Genomic DNA, 15,322 nt, shown 5'->3' on the forward strand with positions numbered 1-15,322 from the left:
TAACATATTCAATTTGTAGGAAATTTATTTAATTTAAATATTTTATATTTTAGTTCTCGTTCTTTTGCTCATAGCCTATTCCTATTAGGCATACTACTTTAAACAAAAGTTTTATATATTGTTTTTCGATAATTTAGTTTGAATGAATGCTATAAAGCTCTTACGGATAGCATTTGATTCCTTACAATTGGAATCCTTTGGCAATAATGCAATGCTGCTAATGATCCACCAGAATCGGAGAACCACCAAACAGGATTTAAAAAACATTAGTTTTTAAATGTAAAAATTGGAATTTATTTATTCATTAGTCAACAATAACTAGGATTTAAAATCAGTCAAAGATCGCTGGCGTTTTCGATTCAGAATTTCAGAATCAAACGAGCAACTTAGACGCGACGGAAGACGGAGCTGGGCAGGTAGGAGTTGTCGGGGTTCTGGGCGGTAGCCTGACGCACTGGTCCCGCCGAAGCGAAGTTCAGGACGGGAGCAACACCACCGTTGTGAGCCTGGGAAGATCCACCGAGCTGATCGTACTGACCCTGGATGGCGCGCTGGGCGTTGGCAGCGTCCTCGGGAGTGCGGTACTTGACGAAGTGCACCTCGGGCTTGTTGTTGTTGTTGCTGCGGATGGCATTCAGCTTGTTGGCCAGATCTCCGATATCGGCCTGCTTGTTCAGGACGTAGATGGCGGTCTCCTGCTGGGCAGCCTGCTTGGCCAGGGCCAGGGCAGCATTCTCCAGACCACGGTTCTCGGGTCCCTTGATGAAGACGACGCGCAGAGCCTTGTTCAGAGAGCTAGAGACGCGTTCCAAAGCTTGGGGCTCATCGAAGTCCTGTTCGTTAGCGGTGAAGGTGAAGAACTCCTTCTCGAGCTCGGCAGCTGGGGCAGGGGCGTTGTAGGATACGGGAGCGCTGAGAGAATCGCCGGACTGGCCACCAAGGCCGCCAAGACCACCGAGGCTGCCACCACCAATGCTGCCACCGCCAATGCTGCCACCGCCCAGGGATCCGCCACCAATGCTGCCACCTCCGAGACCACCTCCAATTCCTCCAAGTCCTCCAAGTCCACCTCCAATGCTGCCGCCGCCGATGCTGCCACCGCCGATGCTGCCACCGCCAATGCTGCCGCTACCAGGAGCGAAGGACAGGCCGGAGTTGGAGTGTCCCACGGGCTGGTAGTTGTAGCCGAGCTTATCGGCGCAGGCGACTGCCACCAAGCACATAACCTAGGGAGAGAGGAGCGTTAGTGTAATCCTTGGATATCCTTTGGGGGTTGCCCTGGATACTTACAATGAATGCACGCATTTTTAATTTAGTTCTTTGACTTCGACCACTGAATTGTGTCTGACGTTTGCATCACCGAAAGGTCCAGTATTTATACGAAAACCACCGATCGGTGTCACTAGACTGCGCTCAAGTTCATGCAGACTTTTGCCGTGGCCACGGAGGCTGCTCTGGGCTCTGGCCATGTCGTTGTTGCTGTTGCTGTTGCTGTTGCTGCTGTTTCCTCAGCCGCTGCCGATCGGCTCCGCTCGGCTTGGGCTTGGGCTTGGAGCATTTTGCAGTAGCTTCTTCTGCCGCTGCCTTTGTCTCTCGAATGGCTGTCCACCTTCGACAGAGACGCCAAAGCGATAAAACAATGGCGCCATCGCTGCGGACAAAGCGCAGTGCTATCTTGTCGCCCTATTCTTGCAAATGTTGCTGCCACCATTATGATAATTTTCCAGTGTCAGAGCCAACTACAAGCAGCACTAGCCCTAACCATAGCCCAAGAGTGAGTCGCATTAATACGACAACCTTTGGCGGTCGCTCAGATTGTAAATCGATAGACCAGCACCGCATCGCATCGCATCAGGGCAGGCAGGCTCGGGTCATCAGCAGAGGAGAGCAGAGCACAGCCGAGCGGAGCAGCAAACTTGTTTAGCAAAAGCCACTATAAATGGTCATGCTTTCAATAAAAGAAATGTTTTTCTTCATATTTTATATGCTAAAACATTTGGCGGAGCATCAAAAAACGAGTTGTACGAGACGAAAACTAGACGAGACCGGCTCGGTTTTTCTACACTTTTTAGTTTGTTCAACCACATATTTCTAGCTGGGAATTCCCAAACGATTATTGCGTCCGTCCACGGTTTGGTATTCGGCATTTGGTATTTGATATTCGGTATTCAGTATTTGGAACTGGCTCTTCTTTCGCTGTATGGTCTTTCCGATAGCCAAACAAAGCTTATCAAGTTACATTGGTTGGAATGCAGGCTGCTGGTGGGGGGAGGGAAAACAATGGATGAAATCAATTTTCGCCAGCCTTTTTTGCCCAACCATTCATTCATCTATCAATCCATCGATCTGTCCATCCGTCCGTGCCGTCATCTCATCCATTTAACCTGTAGCAAAAACACGGTGCTCTGTTCGGCCAAATAGAAGCCATAAAGTTAACAACCGTTGCGACCTTGAGGTTTTTTACTGTTTACCAGCATCGCCTAGAGCCATAGCCATCCGCCGGTAATCAGCTGGCGCCAGGCGTCCATTTAATCTGATCAGCGATTATCACGTTTTTCATCATGGTTTATTGATATCATAAAAATTATTGCTTTTGCGTATTGATACACAAAAATTTCGGGTGTAGAAGGAGCGAAATAGCAACAACATTGTGCTGAAAACTGATTCGATTTGCATAATTAAAGAGTTTCGGCAGAGAAATACCCAAGATCCATATTTAAGATAGACGCATAGATTTGCAAATCAATAGCGAAATCTGTGACTGCCTGCCGGGCTTATGACTAAGATCAAATGATTGATATCATGGATAACTATAGCTATGAGTAACCCGAAGATGGGGGTCATGGAGCAGGCCTATGGTCTATGCCGAGTCATCCATCCATCCGCATCTTTCGTTCTATATCTTTCTAGGTCTCCCATCGCAGCGGAGTTGGAGCGTGCTCATCGGAATCTAATCAAGATTCACAGTCGAAGTCACAAACAATTTGTCTTGTCTTTGTCTGTGCGCCCCACCGAAACCCAACCCAACCCAACCCAACCCAACCCGATCCAATCGACTCGAATCGGATCCAACTGTTGCTGATCGACCAATGGCCGGACTCTCTGCTGCTCTGTGGCTGCTCTGCCACTCTCCATGTCGCTGGTGGCAATGTCATATGCAAACTAAACAAATGTAAACCTAATAAAACAAACCAGCCACAATTTCAAGGTCTCGGGCGCCACACGCACATAAAAGATGCACGCAGCGGCGACATAAAAATGGATAAGATTCAAAAAGGCAGCGGAGCGCAGAGACCAGACCTCTCCTTCCAGTCCCCCACAAAGTCAGCCGATAATAGCGGTCGGACAACGTTGGCGTATCAATAAATAAATAAAAATCGACCCAGCTCCGGGAGGGAACTCCGGCGTCCGGAGACCGGACAGCGCTTTATGCAAATGCCCTTTGGGGTCAATCGATCTATTTACAAAATCTGTCACTGTTGTTAATGTTTTTCCCCCTTTCTTCTGAACAATAAGCCTACCCCCTATATTATTTTATTGCCATTGTAGCGAAAAAACAAACAAAATAAGGTAAAGTCCGAAAGAGCATACCTAAATTATATGGCATAATAGCTGTCAAACCGGGGCGGGGTCTTTCAGGTGCAAAAACCACTAAAACGAAACTGTCATCTCACATCATAAATAGGAGCATTAGTAAGTTCCTTAAATCACAAGGTTTATGTGGAATATTTTGCACTTTTTGATACGATACTCATACTAGTCTGACTAGTTTGTTTGCTTCTTGCCTTTCTTTTGCAGAAATGTTTGAGCGGCTGCCTTTTAAGAACATTTTACGAGCTGCCCGCCGTTCTTTCGATTCTATTTGAAAAAATATTTCCGCATACCGCACCAAAAAAGGCAACAAAAACTGTTTCGCTAAAGAAAAAAAAAACAGCCAGCTGCCAGTTAGCCATAAAATTGGCCGGTGTCGGTGTCTGCAGAAAAAAATATGCAAATTTATTAAATTTGATATGCAAATATCGGATAGGATAGCAATTATTGCATGACAATCAAACGGCAACGACGACAGTCTTTGATTATTATTTTTCGGTTGTTTTTCAGCCCCAGATTATTTATTAAAAAGATGAGCAGAAAGCAGAAAGCAGATTACTGCACTCTGGCAAATTGGCACCCGAATTGATGGGACTAGAAAATGCCCTGATTCTTGGAAGTGCTTCCAGATTAAATATCTGAGAATGATCTGCTTCTACCTTCAGAAGTAGCGTTCGTACCCGAATAAATTCCAGGATTATTGTGGCCGCCCACAGGGAGGCAATGAATTATTTTCGAGTCCTCCTAAGTACGCGTCTTAAGCCCAGATGTAGCTCTAGACACAGTGCTCGTATACGTGTATGTAGTGCATATTGTCGACGACTCTTTAGCTTTGCTTTTTATTTTAATTGCAAGCATGCCTCTGGTTAATGCTGGCACTATGTCCCGGTTGCCGGCTTTTTCAAAACATTTTTCACGTAAGGACGGACGCTTTACGAGACAGTGGATTTTCCAAGTGAGAATTGTCGTTTAATTTATTAAGCAACGGCAACGGCTTTTAATATGAATAATAAACGTACAATACAAAACACTAATTACAAATACACAAGCATCCATCCAAACAAGCACACACCCACACTAAGAGAGTTATTAGAAAATAAAACACACAGATACACATAGTGTGCGCCCATTCGCGTCTCGCTGGTTGACATAAATTTGGCGCAACACTGCTTATACGTAATGAAAGCCATAAAGAGAGCACTAACAATTAAGCAGGGAGGGCGGCGGCGGCTGTCTCTGGATCTGCAGAACGTCGGACGCACCATTGGGCTATATAAGCCAGACCGAACGAACGCCCAGATGGTTGGCCCCGGGCCAGAAACGGGTTGCCCGTATACTTAGACACTGGAAACTGGCTGGCACCACTGTCACCTGGTTTGCCTGGCCTTTCCCCCAGAGCTCGCGCACTCACACCCGCAACGCACCACGAAATTTATTGCCAACTTGAACTTGAAGATGTCGCCAGGCTGATTTGCATTTCTAATGAATACTCGCCGCACAGCACAGCAGAAGCCGAGTTCTCCGCGTCTGCAGTGGTCAAGCGGAGAGCTTTGTCATCAAACCATTATGGAATTAACATGCTTCATGGCTGGCTCCAGCAGAGGGATGCACCCCGTAGAGTTAGTCGTAAGGCTGTGGGAAATATGTCAACATAAATTCCCAAATATTTGCCTAGCTCTGCCTTCTTTTAAACACTGGTGCTTAAACATAGGGTGTTGTGGGTGGATTGTATTCTTGTTACGTTTTTAAGGACTACCAGGAAGAGGATGAAGCATCTAATGTTTCCACAATGTCCTCGAGTGTTTGCCTGTTGACAACAATCTGGATTTTTAGCATGCTCGCACTTGAGTTGTTAAATATTTCTGCAAGTAATTTTGTCAGCCCGTTTGGTATTTGATTTTATGGTATGGCATGCTTATGCTCGACTTTAAGTACTAAAATGAGAGTGAGAGTGATAACGAGAGTACACAGTGCGTATACTTGATGCCCATGCGCTTTAATCAGCGACCTTGCCCGAGGCTGTCATATTGGTTATTCCTGGCTGCCACTCATCACTAGCCCCGCCCAGCGCCCCATTTACGCGTTACACATGACAATGAGACGCAGTCCCTTCTCAGGGTATCTGGCTCTGGATATCGCCCATTGCCCGCACTTGTCACGTCTGAGTCAATGAACATGGGGTTACGTTCTGGGCTGGATGGAACTCCCGTCTGGAGCTGGGACCGTGTTAAGTGGTGCCGAGTTTTTCCGTTAAAAGTGACTTTAGCACGTGTGCCGTCCACGTCAGATCAGCATCACCATCAGCTTCAGCTTCTGCTCCAGCCCCGAAATCAACATCCACATCAGCACCAGCTCCAGTACCAGGACAACCGTTCCGAAGTGTATGGGAATGGGGAAAACTAGCAAACGATCTAATAACAATTCCTGGAACGTTCCCTTGCTTGTAGTTGATGCCGTTTCAAGTTGCTGGTGGGATGCTTGCGTGGTTTAATCAATCAGCAAACTAGTTGCACGTGCCAGCCACAGTCCATGCCACACAGACCCACATTATGCAGAGCCCTGGCCTAAGACTTTGGTAATTTATGAACTTGGTCAATGCCAGCGGAAATGGAAACCCTGGCTCAGCCCCATAGGCTTATTATTGGAAATTTCATAAATTATTAGCTGAGGTTATCATGTTTTTCTTAAACGTCAAAAAGGTCTCTTTTTGTGCCAGCCCCGCCCCATCGATGGCTTATGTTGCCCGTACGTGAGCAGGTGACAGATCTGTCAGCGGGGGAGGGGGTCTCCCTGACATGCGTACTCTCATATCCATATCCAGGAGCTCCACGAGAAGCGACTGTCTGCCTTGTTTGTTCCTTTGGCTACACTTTGCCCTATCAATAAGCCTCGGAACAGGTAGCAGTTGTTGTTCTTTTTGTATTTTACCGCGTGTCACGTATCAAATTTATTACACACAAAAATTCTTCAATTTAGCAAAGGACCTCGCACCAATTTCCGCCGATATAGAGGGATTGGACTTCCTCAGAATATGCGCTCATATACGAGTATGTAGGGGGAAAGACTGCTCCTGAATATTCGCTGATGTGGAGGTAGGGGGCAGGAGCTTTACAAAGGAGTCGAAATGGTATTCCCAGAACACTGTGGTAAACTATTTAATTAGCTGACAAGGCAAAAGCCATTTGACTCGCAGAAAAACATCGATTGAATTAGTGTCCAACTCGGAAAGCAGTAATGGAGGCAAAAATCAACTTTGTGTCTTCGCTTCGATTCGATACAAGCCGCGCCGGATTACTGGTGGATGCGACTCGGTAAGTGCCTGGCCCTAATCTGGCCAGCATTAAGCCCTGGAGAACAAACAGCCGTCGAATGTCACTTGACTGTCTGATTGCGAAACAAATAAAATTGTTGGCCCGAAAAAAAGAATAGGCTACATCGACCGACAGCCGGCCGTGACTGACGCTTATCAATATTTGCACAGTAACGAGGCGAGAATTTTTTCTCTTTTTCTTCGGGCACGGCTTAGTGAAAGGCAAATAAGAAATTTCAAAGTAATCAAAAACTCATTGTGCTACCATCTCTTTTGCTCAGTGTCTGGCTGACTCTCTCTCGCTCTCTCTCTTCCATCTCTTTGTTCAGGGTTGAGGAAGAGAGCCTGATGTCGACCGAGGGTTCCCGCCCAGGCAACTATATTTTTATGGCCATGCTTTGGTTATTGCAAATTGCAAAAGCAAAACGCCTTCGCACACATTGCCACTTAGCTCGGCATTCAATTGCCGTTAAGCGGCCCCCCTGTAACAGCAGCACCAGGACCACCACCACCAACAAACAGCACCACGAACAACGGACAAGGAACAACAGTAATGCCAACAATAAGTGTGTGTTCTCCTAAACACGCCTAACGCGTCTGCCACGCCTCGCCAAGTTTTTAAAGAAAGCATTCTCAGTGTGTGTGTGTGTGTGTGTGTGTGTGGGAAGACATTTTTATGTTTATAGTGTCCGCCCCACCATTGACACTTGTTACAAGAGTGTGGTGGCCTTGGATGGCATTTTGTACTTTGGATTTCGCATTTTGTAAGTATTTCGGTTTTCGTTTTCATTTTCTTCGCATTTTGTATTCGCTTTGTTCGCGTCGCTTTTATATTTATTTATATGAAAACTTTGGCTAGCAATTTGTGAGTACATAAAAGAAATTTGTTTTACGCTCAGCTATTTTATAAAATTGCCACTTAAACTTAAAGCTTTAGATCCCTCGTCCTCCGCCTCTGCCTACTCCCAGATACTACGTGACTCCTTCGTCCTTCTTCGTCCTTCCACCGAGTTTAATAAGCAGTTAAAAAAGTGTTGCCCGCTCATAGGCGCGCGGCAGCCAAATGACATTTCCGCATGTCAACCGCGAGATACGAGGCACCAAATTTATTGCCAGATACGAGACGAGACCCTCGAAATTGCAGCTGTGATTAGGCCCCGCGAATGGATGTCATTTGGGTTTGATGTGTCTGGAGTCTAGAGACAGATATGGCAGAGCCTAAGCGAAAGATTGGCACATGGTAATGACTGTATTAATGCGTTGTTAGACTTGATTAATGTCGCCCCACAATTGGGAATAATAATGATAAATTTGTGCCCCAGATTCGACTGCTAGAGCTAGAGACTTGGTGTATTGAAACACAAATATCAATTCACTCACGGTACTCGTAGGTTGGTTCTCCAACTGACCAACCGACCGACCACTCGACCACTCTATGGGTTTGTGCGGTTCTGTTCGAGCGTTGAGTAAATATAAATTTATTGATCCAAGCAATTATCGTTAATTGGGTAAATAAACAATATTTCAACGGTCGCTCTGCGACGACCCGAAAGCAGTAGTCGGTCAGGTGTGTCCTGGTGTGTGTGTGTGTGTCCCTGTATCTGTATCTGTGTCATTGGCCTGGTCTCGACTGCTCCTGCGGTGGCACTGCAAGTCGCAAATGAAAAGGAAAAGGGCGAAAAGGCGGAAAGGACAAGGCGAGGAGAGCCAACAACAGGCAAAACATCATTAAGCCCTGGCAACGCCCTCAATCGCCAGAAAATTCAAGTGTTCGGCTGAAGTGGCTTAAAGTTGAGGCAAGTGAAAAACCCAGCAACGAACATAGTTGCCGCAAGTGGCACTAAATCAAAACTGCAAGTAGAGACCGAGACCAAGAGACCGAAACCGAGAGACAGAGAGACCGAGACCAGAGAGAATGGAGAATGGTGAAAGGACACTGGCCAGTGTCTCGAGTTGTCTCCACTGAACTCGAGTTACAGACACATTGATGTATTTTATGTGCGTACCAGGCCGGGTCCGGATCCGGATTCGGGAAAGACAAACTGAGACGTGGATAGGAATTACAACTACAAGTTGGCGTAATTTATATGCAGACATGAACATGGACGGCACATTGCGAGACACTGGGCTGAGGCCGAGACTAAGCCCCGCAGCAGCCGGCAAATCGAAGCAAAGTGCTCTCAAAAATATTGTTGCAAAATTTGGAGTACGACAGGAGGAATGCCCGCCCGGATATGAATGCCACTTGCTGTTTATAATGCAATGCAAAACTTTGCGGTTCCTTAATTTAAAAAGTACACAAAAAAGCCCCAAAATGAATTTTTATGATATGCAAATGATCCATCACGCCGCCCCTGTCTCAGCTCGTGGATACGCACTCACTCCGCTTGACCGCTTCCACTTGGAGGACCTCTCTGTGTGCCTGTGTGTGTGGGGGGGGCGTATTCAAATGGGGTTCCCCACGAAAAATAAATATTTATTTTTGGATACACACACACACACACACACACAAAGTCAGAAATATGCGTATTGTACGAGCAAACAGCAACAATTAAATGTTGATTAGATACAAAGTGAGGGGACCGCCTCAGACATCACTCGATATTTCATTTGGCCGCCGTGCATCATCAATTTGCGATGACAGTCCCATTCGAATGTCCCTCCACACCCTGCAGTCCTGCAGAAGTCCGCCTGTCAGCCAAACAGGACGTGCTACTGGCTTTGCTCCTGTTCTCCGTTCTCCCTGTGTGCAAATAAATGGATCGAATCAAGAGTCGATGCTCAAAGAAGTTCTCCGCCTGACGACGCACATGTGGGCGGCACCCGCACAATCATGCTTCACCCTCTGCCCCTCTTTATCTCTGTCTCTCTGTCTTGCCTCTGCGGTGCATAAAATAAAGAAGCTGCCACGCACATAAAAATGTTCTCTTAACGCAAGCCTTAAATTGTTTTATTTTTTCGCACATACTTCGCCAGGGAGACAACGACGACCCACAGCGCAGCCCAATAAACTTTACAGTGTGTGTATTAAGTTCTGAAAATTACAGACGAAAATGCAGGTACCTCTGTGCGAGTATGGATTGAATTTACAATTCCGAGTAGGTCATTTAAAATAAGGTACAAAGCTTAACAAAGAAACAGCTGATGGTAGGGTTGTATGGGATGCCATTTCTCTTGCGAAATTGTGGATGAAAAGTGAAATCTTGTATAACAATGCATTTCCCCTTCCCCTGCCCTGGGGCTTAGCTTCGTAGGTGGACAGCATCTAATTGCACAAAATTTATGAAATGCCATTTTTAGCCCAGGCAGAGAGAGCCCCAGCCAGGAAGCAGGAACCAGAAACACTAACCCAAAGCCCCTTTTCCCCGGCTATGTGGATGCTGTTGCAAATATTTTGTGGCTGCGGTACCTGGGCCACGGCACCGCTCCACTTCCCCCTTTCGGAACACGTCAACAGCAGCTGCATGGCTGCAGTTTTAAATAATTAAAAGCCAAGTGTTCAAGCAATGAAATATCTGGCAGGCAGTGGCCTTGCTTAGCACATGCCACTGCCACTGCCACTCCCACTAGCCTGCATGAGCGTGTAATCAGCCACCGAGTAATGGCGACGCCCACGCAAACAACTCAAACAATCTTGACAAAGAAAACAAATGAATCTCATTTCCGACAAATTTGAGCTTGAGCAAAAAGATTTGCCAAACGGCAGCTCCAGCTCCGGCTCCAGCTCCGAAGCGACGAAAACTATGAAAATTGCTTAACTTAAGTCCGCTGACAACTTATTTGTTGTGCGTCGCATTTGCTGGTTTACGGGAAAGCCGCAACTAATTACAACAAAATTGTCATTAGTTTCAACTTGTCGGCCGCCGCACAGCGGACAAAGTTTTTGTTCATGTTTTGCCACTTAGTCGTTGGCATTGCCACTGCCACTGCCACTTCCACGGCCATAGCCATCTCTCTCCATCGTTGCCACTTCCTATCCCTGCCGTACCCATCGCCGCACCGCCATTGCCATTTCGCAGTTGTAATTTTTTGCGCGCTTCCGCTTCCGTTGCCATCGCCAGAGCAAGAGCCAGAATCAGAGTCACAGTCAGAGCTACCGCCTTCGTTTGGAACAGTGCCAGAGCCAGTGCCTCTGCACTTGACTTTTATTGGGCAAGAGGAGGAATCGCACAGGCAGATACATTTATAGAGTCATTCCGGCTGCATCCTGCAATTGAATGGCTGCCGAGTCCAACTGCCGACCGGCAACAGTTGGCATTGACCACATTAGCGTGCCTCGGCACGGACGCGGCTCGTTGACAAATGAAATATGCTTTTTTTGCCATGGAAGTGCAACAAGTTATGCAATAACCTGCCTGATCAAATGAATTTATTATTCATTCTTATTTCGCGTAACGATTTCCATTGTTCTCGGTAATAGCTGGGGGCGGAATTCAATTATCTTTTGAATACAAATTTGATATTAGAAATATACGATATAATATAACCTCTGCAAATGTGCTACCAAGACATCAATTCATGGCCAAAGGGTTTTCAGCTGAAATATTGAACGATTTTTCACTTTTGTTCTTTTCCGAGTACGAGTACAAGGCAGATGCCTGAAACAGCTGCAGATTTAACGCTTAAATTCGATTTTGCGAGAGTCGCTTTAATATTTCAGCAGACACTGTGCACTCGATCAAGATGATTTATTTTGTTGCCCAACGAGAAACTGGAAATTCCCCAACTAAATGGCAAGGAAAGTGCACTTAAAGCCGGCAATGTCGCCGCTTTTTATCAGCCAGCATCCAAGCATCCCAGCATCCCAGCATCCCAGCATCCAGCATACAGCATCCCGCACAGCTAGTCCTAGTCGTAACCCAAATAGTTTTAGAGACGGGTCGGTCGTTGGCGGGGGCAACAAGGTTGCGTTGCGTTCATGCAAAATCAAAAGCAAAGTTTTTACGGGCCAAAATGGGGCACAGCTTGAGGCTGGTGCGGGGGTGTGATGTGGATGTGGATGCGGATGCGGATGGAGTCTGCTAGCTGTGCGCCTGCATAGGCGACATTTGGAAACTTTTATTTGAAGAGTGCGGGCGCGTGTGAGCTTAAGACACTTTCAGCACAATCCATCATTAGGTGGGAGCCGCGGGAGGCTCATCCCAAGGAGCAGCACAGCACAGCAGTGCAGAAGAGGCTGCTGCTGCTGCTTTCGTCTCCTTCCGTTTCCTGCGGATCCAGCGACAATATTTTTCAATTTTCTCCAGCAATCGAGCGTTGATAACAAACTAATGTTGAGTGCAGCTAAGTTGTTGCCGCCGCCGCTGCTGCAGCTGCTGCTGCTTCTGTGGCTGAAACAGACAGCAAATAGGGCTGAAAGCTGATGAGAAATGAAAGCAGCGGGTTATCAGCGCATTTCCAACAGTAGGGTTCATTTTTCTAGCGCACTTTTCAGGCGAATTGTAGTGTACGTATGTATGTGTGTGGTTGACTCCATTGATATGCACGTAATAGCAATCAGCGAATTTTAATTTTTTACCAAACCTCTGATATTTAAATGCGTGAATCATCGTGTGGCATCGATTGAGTGTAAGTTCTTTACATTTGAACTCGCTTAATGTCGGTTTAATTAAAAAGAGAAAAGAATTTTACAAAAATGCATATATAAATAAGTGTGTCGTTTACCAATGAAAAACAATGCACATTAAAAGGACAATGGGAAAACCACGAGTTCGTCATCGGAGGCCTGTTCTTCCTGTTACTCTTGATGTTCCATGGTGACGACGATGATGTGAATGCTGTGTCAGAGTGTCGTGCTTATTAATGAGCTTGCATCGCTCAATCTGCCACATGCAACGAGGCGTTGCAAGTGACATGGGGTGGTCTCTCGTCCATCCCCATTTAAATCAGTGGCCCAGGATAATCACAATCAAAATGTATGCAAATTGCGATGGTGCCATGGCTTCAACCAATTTAAGAGATTTTTTCAACTGCTCTTCCGCTGTGGCCGCCAGTTGATGGAGAGCCGGGATGAACAGGAATGCAGCTCCAGAGCCAGACAACCAGAGCATATATGTATGCATGAAAATTAATTAACGGAGTTAAGTTGGATGGAAACGTAATGAAAGAATTTAAGGTAGAATAATTAAAATATTTCAGGGGAATGTTGCCCCCAGTTGAAGCTTCAGCAGAAAATAGATAGAAGGATAGAGGATGCTGCAGAATAAAGAATGCTGCAGCTGCAGCTGGAGCTGCAGCTTCAGTGGAACTTGAATCAATTTTGGAATGTTTGCAGTTAACTGCTTCCACCCATGAATTATGCTTGGCCATGTCGGAGTCCGCTCCGCGTCCGCGTCTACTTCCGTGTCCATGTCCGTGTCCGAGTCTCGGGAGTGTTTCTTGTATCTGCTGCTGCCTTTCGCCGCCTCATTACCATCGGGTTGCCTCATCTCTCTCCAAGCCTTGCCAACTGCACAAACACAGATAAACTTTTATGGTGTGAAGAGCAAGCTGCGCTCTCTTTCGCGTGTCTGGGATCCGGCGGTATGCCGGATACGGATACGGGCGCCAGCTCCTAGTCTTTGTTGGTGTTTGCTTGCCTTTCGACTGCACTTTAAGCACCGAAGTTTGTTAATGCGAATACGTGAGCGTTGTTCAGATTCCCGGAGAGCGGCCCATCAACTTAGGGCTTCTCCACCTCCTACCCCCACTGCTTGGATTAGGAACGGAGCAAAATTTCGAGGTTCGAGGCAAAACTATGGTGAAACAACAACAAAGGAAACGAGCTGTCTATTTTCATTTTCGTTTAAGCAAATGTCGGAAATCTCGTAATACCAGATCCAGCACAAGCATACACCTTAACACACAGCTCATTATTAATGTTCCAACTTCGATGTGCCTCCCCTCCCGACGAGCACTCACTCACTAACCTTATATAACCCAAAAATGGGTGGCATCATTGTTACGCCAACGCCAACGCCAACTACTATGGCCGCCAGCTAATGATGGCGGAGTGGGCCTGTGCCTTTGCCATGTGCCTTGTGCCTTTGCCTGTGCACAAGTGCTGGCTGGGTGATGCTCTGGGGCAGCATTAATAAATTCCGCACGTACTGAGCCCTCCATATAAATCTGTTTCAAGCATATCCTTGAAAATTGCAATTGCAAAGCAGCAGTTGCCGCAGTGGTGCGAAAAAGAGGAACAGCGCCGAGCCAAGACAGGCAGCTCAGAAAAAATTGGATTGGTGTGGGGATATGGGGCTGGCTTTGTCGTTAGGGAGGCACTAGGCACTAAATGCAAGAAAAAAAAAAGTAAACGCGCCGCTTTCCAGGCAGTGAAAGAACAAAAAGCAAACTTCCAGGCAACGGAAACAACGGACACGACGAGGCCAACAACGACGACGAGGACGAGGACGAGGACGAAGTCCCTTTGGGGACCTGCCCCACGCAAACAACTATTACAGCCAGACGTGTGTGTGGATAAAGCCACGGATAAAATGTCCTTTGGAGGGGAAAGGCCAACTGCAACAGTTTGCGCTGACTTCCAGCGCCTGCGCAGTTTGTGCCACCAGCCAGAATCGGGCCGAGCAGCAACAGGCTGAAGGAGCAGCCTAACACACAATAGAAATCTGACTGAGAGAGGGGCTGTGGCCGTAACTGTGGCTGTGGCAGCATAAAAATTGCAATGCGAGTCGTGCATTTTGATGCCATCGGCTCTGCCCCAATGGCCCAGTGTTCATGGCAGGATACGATACGCTTATTCGTTCTTCGTGAGACCGAAAGTTCATCGAATTGGATTATTGTTTTCCACGGATATTTCATTGTCAGACTGGACTCCTTCTGGCCCTGATAAAGTGCTTGATAAATGAATCAGCCCGTTAAGCGCAATGGAGCTGCGCTCAATGTAAGCGCAACTAAACTTTCGAATAAAACGGAATATTATGCAGAGTCACAAGTCCGTGTCCTCCTTTGTCTTGGGACTGCTCCTGGTCCCAGCTACGCCGCCTACGACCCACTTGGTGCCACCAGCCAGCCAGCCAGCTGCTGTGCTTATTTAAAATTTATGAAAACGCATCATCTGCACAGCACGTTCCATTATTTGCCAGATAACTCAGCAACGGGCGGCAGCAAATAGCACGCCGAGCACGCGTCCAAGGACCACCGCCACAGAATCTTCTACCTCTACCTCTACCTGGTCATATGTGGTGGCTCCTATGCCTGTCTTCATGTGTGTGCGTGTGTGTGTGTTTGTGCTACACAAACAAACAGTGGACATTTTTCAAAAGGTTCGACGACTAGCAGTAGCAGCAAGAAACATCTTTCCAGGATTTATGTGTGTAATGCGAAAAATTCTTAGCAGCAAATGCTGTAAATTTATTTGTGGCACCCACTCGACCAGAATGTGTGTGCCCTGCTGCTGGTGCATGGTGCCGGAGCCGGTGCCGG

At 46.8% G+C, this 15,322-nt stretch overlaps 1 protein-coding gene across 1 annotated transcript; it reads right to left on the bottom strand.

Annotated features, from left to right (window-relative positions):
• Positions 1–386: 386 nt before the first annotated feature.
• Positions 387–1,323, bottom strand: LOC6587355 (glycine, alanine and asparagine-rich protein). The gene is made up of 2 exons (XM_002013953.2): positions 1,291–1,323; positions 387–1,226 (listed from the first exon to the last, which is right to left on the bottom strand). The coding sequence occupies exons 1-2, from the start codon at positions 1,303–1,305 to the stop codon at positions 387–389; spliced, it is 855 nt and encodes a 284-aa protein (XP_002013989.1). The 5' UTR covers positions 1,306–1,323.
• Between the last annotated feature and the right edge of the window lie 13,999 nt (positions 1,324–15,322).

The sequence above is a fragment of the Drosophila persimilis genome, unplaced genomic scaffold (genome assembly GCF_003286085.1).
Source record: "Drosophila persimilis strain 14011-0111.01,24,50 unplaced genomic scaffold, DperRS2 tig00000000-arrow-pilon, whole genome shotgun sequence".
NCBI classification, from domain to species: domain Eukaryota; kingdom Metazoa; phylum Arthropoda; class Insecta; order Diptera; family Drosophilidae; genus Drosophila; species Drosophila persimilis.